At 31.6% G+C, this 7,709-nt stretch overlaps 1 protein-coding gene across 1 annotated transcript; it reads right to left on the reverse strand.

Annotated features, from left to right (window-relative positions):
- Positions 1-405: 405 nt before the first annotated feature.
- LOC122850860 (death-associated inhibitor of apoptosis 1-like) lies at positions 406-1,467 on the reverse strand. Its single transcript, XM_044149918.1, has 2 exons — positions 633-1,467; positions 406-524 (listed from the first exon to the last, which is right to left on the reverse strand). The coding sequence occupies exons 1-2, from the start codon at positions 1,465-1,467 to the stop codon at positions 406-408; spliced, it is 954 nt and encodes a 317-aa protein (XP_044005853.1).
- Between the last annotated feature and the right edge of the window lie 6,242 nt (positions 1,468-7,709).

Genomic DNA, 7,709 nt, shown 5'->3' on the forward strand with positions numbered 1-7,709 from the left:
TAAAAATTGAAAAAAATAGTTTTTTTTTTTCTTCTCAAAAACTATGATTCCTAAAAAAAAGAATTCTATAGAAAAATATATGGCATTTGAAAGATGCATTTTTCAACTTATATACAAAAACACTACGACAATTCTAGCAAGAGTTATCGAGGTACCTGTTTTTGAGACTTTCCTAAAATTGCCCTAAAACCGTCATTAATGCATCCATTCCTGCTCAAAAATATTTTTTATGACTCTATTCAGTATTCTTATATAGCTAAATTTCTAAATTAAACGCCATGGTATGGCCTGAATCACGGCTTGTGATTGACTAAGTCGATTAATTTACAACATGGGTATATGAATGAGTAAAATAATTTACAAGACAGGTTATATTTGTTTAAAAAATTATTTTTATTTTTATATTTATGGAATAATTGGCCGTACAACTTTTTCAATATCTGCTCTACATATGACACATTTTTTTGAATCAGTTGAACAATTTCCACAAGAAACAAAATGTCTACATGGTAAAAATAATATACCTAAATTTTTTTCAAAACAAATTTTACATTTGAATTCAATATCTATACTGTGGTAATCCGTGGGTATATTTTTCATAATAACTATTGAGTTTGACTCGATTGTTAAACTTTCTGCTTCTTCCTTATCGTCTAATAGTTTATCATCGGTTTGAGGTATTTTAAAATGATCAATAAATTCTTGGCCTTTGATAACACGTACAAAATAACATTCTTTAAAATAACGTGCATGTTCTTTCCATGGATCTTCATTTGGGAGCCAATTTTTTATACCATTACCACAGTGATAACACTGAACGTAGTCACCAGTACCAGTGTAGAAAAATCCTGCCTCAGCTAGCTTTTCTTTTGTCTGGCTCATGTGTCTAGGCCAATATCCATATGATTTCAGGCGTAAGTCATAAGTCAAGTATTGTCGAACCTTGGCAGTTTTAACATCAATCTCAGGTTGTGGATCAGGGTACGGTGCTGGTACATAATCAAAAAGACTCAAAAATTCTCGATGTTCAAGTCTTGATACAGCAGCTGAATAATATGAATAACGGAATGACGGTGCAATTACAGAAGAAATATTTTTCCGATAAGGGTAGTAAGTAGGTACAGCCACGGTGTCAGTGTGGATGCCCACAGGGACATTTCCACATGGTATTCGCCGTACAAATCTACAACTTGGTTTGTTTCGATGATGTCCAAGCCAAGGATTATCACCCAAAGTCCAATCGTTAATTTTAACCCCACATTCAAAACAACATACAAAGTTACCAACTCCTGTATAATAGAATCCAGCAGAAGCCAATTCTAAAATATCTAAAAGATGAGTTAATGGCCATGTTTCAAAACTTTCACGTCGATTGGATTCTACACGATACAACAATCTTTTACCACGTTCAAACCAAGTACGTTCTGCGATGCGTTCTGCCATCACCATGCTTGTTGATAAAGCCATTTTTCAAACTAAACATCTATTTCAAAATTCTCTTTATATATATTTTTTGAAAATTAAGGAGAGGTAATAATTCAAACAAAAAACAATTTTATATTTTATTTTATTTATTTCTTTATTCAACGAAATTTACAATAAGAATGTTGTATATAAAAAGAGTGAAAATAAAAATATATATTAGTCTAAGCAGCGCAAGATAGCGTGATTCATCTCATGGATACTCAACAGCTAGCTAGATCTTTACCGTATACAGATATCACTGTTGGTGGAATTTATCCTGTAGATAAACTACCTTTCGTCTGGCCAGAGCAACTTCTTCATCTTCATCATCATCTTTTGAAATGTTGATGACTTCCAGAAATTGTCATTACCTACAAAATTACGTGGAGTATTTATACCACGGAGAAACTTTGCAAATTCTTCTTGACCAACAGCATTATGGCTTTTACGATAACGTAAAGCATTATTCAATAAATCTACAATATTTGTATTGGGTATTTTATTGTTGTTTATACTTATGTGATCAGAGTTATCCCATTTAAAACGCTTATCTATATCCGCAGTGTTAATATGATCAATTATTGCCTTAGCTTTTTGTTGATATCTTATATAAGTGGAGGAAAACTTTTTATTATATTCTCGACAGGGTACGATCAATCCTCTGAACTGTCATCGATATCTTTATATGTTAATTTTGTATGTGGTCTGTCATCATCACTATTAAAAAATAAAAATCGCCTGAATAACTCACGATATTCACTCCATTTTTCTGCATCATTTTTAGAAGAATTTAAAATTTTTGTAAGTTCTTTATCAAGACGTGATGTTGGATCCCCAGGTGTTTGGATACTTGTTAATGCATGATTTTCATTTACAAGCGACTTAAGTTTATTTATAGAATCGTGAGGTACGAGGGCCATCTTACGTGTATGCTCCATATTTTTACGCCGAATTTTTGAATAAAAGATTTATTATAGGCGTAATCAATAAGGCTAAAATAACAATAAAATGCTTTATGATAATTTTTTTTTTAGCAGCTCAACTTATTTTTTAAATTAATTGTCTCAAAATTTTTATATATTTTTTAAGCTTCCTTTTTTCCTTATCTTTTATTGGTAAAAGCCCTTTCAAATAATTCAAAATGATTTCACAAATACAATGAATAAATTTAGAATCACTGTGTTAAAGTATTGCTCGACGTTGTTTTGGATTAGCATGAACAAGTGATGTTAATAATATTGTATTTTTCCGATCAAATGGTATTGTCAAAGGCGTCCGCTTGGCTGTGGTGTCATACATTATAGATGTACAACTGGTAAATTGAAAGATGGATCACTATTATTTATATCCCGCACTTGTTTTGGGACATACACATAATTTACAGGGTCACTCGGAAAAATACATGTCCGAATACGAATGTTTTCAGGTGTTGACGGATTCAAATCAATTAATAAGTAACCATGTGGCGCTGATGTAGGATCTAAATAAGCTTCTTGAATAAATTTTGTATTCATTGGTGATATTTGTCTAGCAAGATGAGAAATTGGAGCTTCGTCACGAGGATTTTTAAAAACAACAATATAATTTGTATTCAAAGAAATTTCCCTATAAAATTTTCCCCCATGAAATAACTTTTGTGATAATAATAATACACTTAAATTGCGGTGATGTGAACCCTTGGTAAATATATCTAATACAGATGAACCGCTAATACTTTCACGCATTAAATCATCCATGATGATTAACTTTTTTTTTTTAATATTATTAAAATCTTTCATGTCTGGTTAGCCTTCCTGAAATTCAACATTTTTATATCTATATATATAAATGTGAAAATGAAAGCCTTTGAGGCATATGTTCTTAGCAACTACCCAACCGATCATTATGATTTTTTTTTTAAATTAAAGAGCTTATCACGGAGATCGTTTTTAGCATTTATTCTATTTTATAACTTGATAAACAACCGAGTTATTAATTATTATAAATAATAGCCTGTTACGCGGCAGAGTCAACAGGTGGCGCTTTGGTAGTGGCTGCTTCACACTCATACAATCACAGACTTAGAAAAAGAGAGAGAACGTGCTATAGTCCCAAATGATTTATCTATTTGCATTTGAACATAATTAAAAAATTAAAAAAAAATGAACGATAATGTTTTTTAATCAACTAGCTTAGCAATCATCAGGCCGATATATGAATAGAAGTATAGGTCAAAATAAAGTTACAAGCTTAAAAATTTTAGTAAATATTTGGTTTAAATGGAATGTGTTACCAATAGAAAATGTGTAATAAAATGGAAATGTTAATGTTCAAAATAATAAAATTCAGTCCGTCAGTACGTAATGATTTCTTTGTTGGATAACCTTAGTTTAGATTTTTTATTATTCTGTCTTCAATGATAATGAAAATGGCAACGCTACATTATTTGATAATTATCATCATACCTTATTAATCCATTCAAAAAATAAATAAAGAAAATTTCATTTAAATAATTAAGGTTGAAAGTAAATCCCATCGTCAAACAAAGTTTGGGCCCAATAGTATGTAATCCATATTGTAAAGAAAAACAAACTGATAGTTAAAAAATAGTAGTAATAAAAATTTTTTTTAACGACAAGCGTAAATATGTATTCTGCCCCTATGTCCTATGCCCCTGCCTTTATGTGTTGAAGTTGTCAACTTTGACATCCATTATCTAAAAAAAAAAGTGGCATGAAAATTTTAAAAAAATCCATCGAAAAAAATTCTGAAGTTTATTTGCTACTAAAAAATCGAAAATTGAATAACGGGAAATTTATTTAACTTTCAACCTCAAGTTTGGAATAGGAATTTCATTTGGAGCTAGCAAGTCTTTAATATTTTCAAACAAATGATAACATCTCTGAAATTATAAAAATAATCCCGAGCAAAGCCGGGTTAATCAGCTAGTTCAGTATATACAGGTTGCTATTCGGCGTAATATAGAATAATACGGTCAAATTCAGTATCACATAATCCCGATAATTCCTTTAAAAAACGTTTAGTCCAAACACTTTTACCAGCCTCGGACGGTCCTGAAATAATAATTTTGAATGGATGTGTTATTTGCCAAGCCATGATGATAACTGACAAAAAATTTGGTATAGGAGTATATTCAATAAAAACATAAAACAATTTATTTTTATTCAAGATTTATTCACATAACATATTTAGCACGTTTATTTACAGTATTATTACATGTATTATACTCAGTAGTTAAGCCGTTATGTCTTTTTTTACCGCTATTATACATAGTATTATAACCATACGGTGTTGGATATATTGCCCGTTAAGGGATTTATATCTGGTCATGAAATATAGGATATGTAATTTAAATAATTAACACAATAATAATTTTTATATTTTTTATCGTTTAATTTTAATTTTCATTATTTTAAATTATTATTTAAATTTATATTATTATTTAATTTATTTATCAAAGTAGTTTAAATTTATTTATTAACTTGTGAATTTATTGAAGTTGATTTTTTGTAAGAGCAAGTGACAAGAGAGAGTTCCGTAAGCTACGGGATTGCGAGTGCAACTGATGCTAGAAAAAAGGTCCAGGACGCTAACCAGCTTCTAGGCCTTAGTAATGAAAAATCTGGAAAATTCTAGAAGGCCAAACGACGCTTGTATAAGAGTCGCTTGGACCCGACAAAACTTCCAAAATGTTTTTACATATAATTTATTTAATTTCTCGAAAGACTGGGTGGTCTTCGAGGTCAGCGGCCTAATCCTCATTGTCCTCAAACTGCAACATTTTTCTAATGGCAAACGTTGTCAGTTTGAGGGATTAGTCGGCATCGGCTCGTGCCGTCAGAAGATTAGACCCGCTGGCTCAATGTGTTGTGTGTTTTACTTTTTATTTTACTTTACATTTTCAAACTTATTTTTTCTCAAATTAAATTTATCTTTTTCTTTCTCTCTCTCTTCTCGCTTACCTCTCTTTCCGACGGAACATACTCCCCCCGTTGAGAGAGTACACGATCAACTCAAATATTGTATTTAAAATTCAACTTATTTAACAGTTGATACATGATGATAAAAAATATTTTTATATTTGATAATTTGATATAATAATTATCAGTGTAAGTGCGATGTGCTTGTGCACCCATGGCATCGTCTTTTTGAGTGTACCCGATTCCGTAAAAGGCTCAGGGAAACCATGGTAAAACCTGGCCAGTACACTATCTTATATTCCGAATATATTAATTACAAACATATTATAATAAATCGAATTATGACAATCGATAGTTTAAAAATTGAAAATATAATCAAATTAAAATTTAGAAAATTGGTTATTTAGAAAAATTGAAAACATAATTATTCTAATTATCAATTAAACTTCAGGAAATCGAAAATCTAATTGATTAAATTATTGACCTATGACCTTAGTTTAAAATATCATGATTCTAGATTGAAATAATTACATAGTAATATGATCAATTAAATTTAGCATATTATACAGATAATATCCTAATTATTATTATTATCATTATATATATATATATATTTTTTTTTTTTAATTTTAATTTAATATGTACTGGTTCCAATTCCTCCTGTAACAGATTACATAATAAAAAGACACAAATATTGATAATTATTGGTTCGGAACTGGTGTGACGTCATTGAATGGCAGCGGGCACAGCAATGTGACTGATCTGGTGTAGGTCCCATTGGCCGTCTTCACGACTGTGGTTCTGACTACTTGGTCAGCTCCTGGATATACCTCGATCACTCGTCCAAGTGGCCAACTAGTACACGGAGCATTTTTCTCCACCAGGAGGACTATTTCGCCAACCTTAATGTTAGCGGTGTCCTTAGCCCATTTATGACGTTTCTGTAACTCGTGTAAATATTCAATATGCCAACGAGCCCAGAAATGTTGTTTCATCTTGGTAATATGTTCCCAAAATGATAATCTATTAGTGGGTGTATCAGTGTAATCTTGTTCCGGCAAGTTTCGAATAGGTTCACCGATTAGAATATGTGCAGGTGTAAGGACATTAAGGTCATTTGCACTTACGTATGACTTGGCGTACTTGATTTCTTCCATCAAGTACCCAAAAACGTTGACGCATGGCATTTAAGGTAGTTTGTATACCTGAGTGTAATTGTCTAAAATGAATGTCTTTTATAATTAAGTCAGTGAAATAATTTTTAGATGGTAATAAAATAGGATGTTTTTGATTATAGGAAATTTTAGCTCGTTTTAAACGCCCACCTACGCGTAGTAGGCCTTTCTCGTCGAGAAATGGACATAGATTATTAAATCGTGTATTTTTACTTTGAATTTGCGAGCTAAAAATTTTAATTTCCGTCTCAAAATATACACCTTGAATCCAGATTAAAAGCTCATGCTCAGCTTGAGCAATCTCTTGACTTGATAAAAATTTATTTTGAAGTATTTCAGATGATTTGTCATCTGTCTTAGAACAGCGTATTTTTAAGGCGAGGATAAACCCTCGTACATACGCATATGTTCTTAATAATTTTTGATAAGTCGAGCAATTTTTTATTAAGGTATTGATTATGGAAAAATGTTGCTCAGAAATAATTAAGCAAACATTTTTCTTGTATTCTAAATTAGTTTTATCGAGAATTTCAATGGGCTCAGGCCATTGGGCTTCAACTTCTTGAAGCCAAGAAGGACCAAAACTCCATTGTTTGTTGGCAACTAATGCTTGAGGCAGCTGACCTCGTGATAGAGCGTCAGCTGGATTGTCCTCAGATTTTACGTGTCGCCAACAAGCTTTTTCAGACAATTCTTGAATATTAGCTACTCGATTGGCAACGTAAACATTTAATAGGTTAGGCGGAGTTTTCAACCAGTGTAAAACAACAGTAGAGTCACACCAAAAAATTATTTTTGACGGTACAAAATTGAAAGAGCTTGAAGCTTCTTTATATAGTTGAGTCAATACTTGAGCTCCACAAAGCTCAAGGCGAGGTATGGTTATTTGTTTTATAGGAGCGACTCTAGATTTGGCGCATAACAATCTACAATGTATAGACTGGTCTGCTAAAGTCGTTCTTATAAAAAGGCATGCACCATAACCTATGTTACTGGCATCGCAAAAACCATGTACTTGAACGTCACAACCAATGTCGGTTAAAATATGACGATCAAAGGAAATGTTATTTAGATATTTTAATTCGTCAACAAAAATCTGCCAAGACGTATATATATGAATGGGGACGGATTCATCCCAATCAACCTTAGC

Source organism: Aphidius gifuensis, linkage group LG3, assembly GCF_014905175.1.
Source record: "Aphidius gifuensis isolate YNYX2018 linkage group LG3, ASM1490517v1, whole genome shotgun sequence".
Taxonomy (NCBI): Eukaryota; Metazoa; Arthropoda; class Insecta; order Hymenoptera; family Braconidae; genus Aphidius; species Aphidius gifuensis.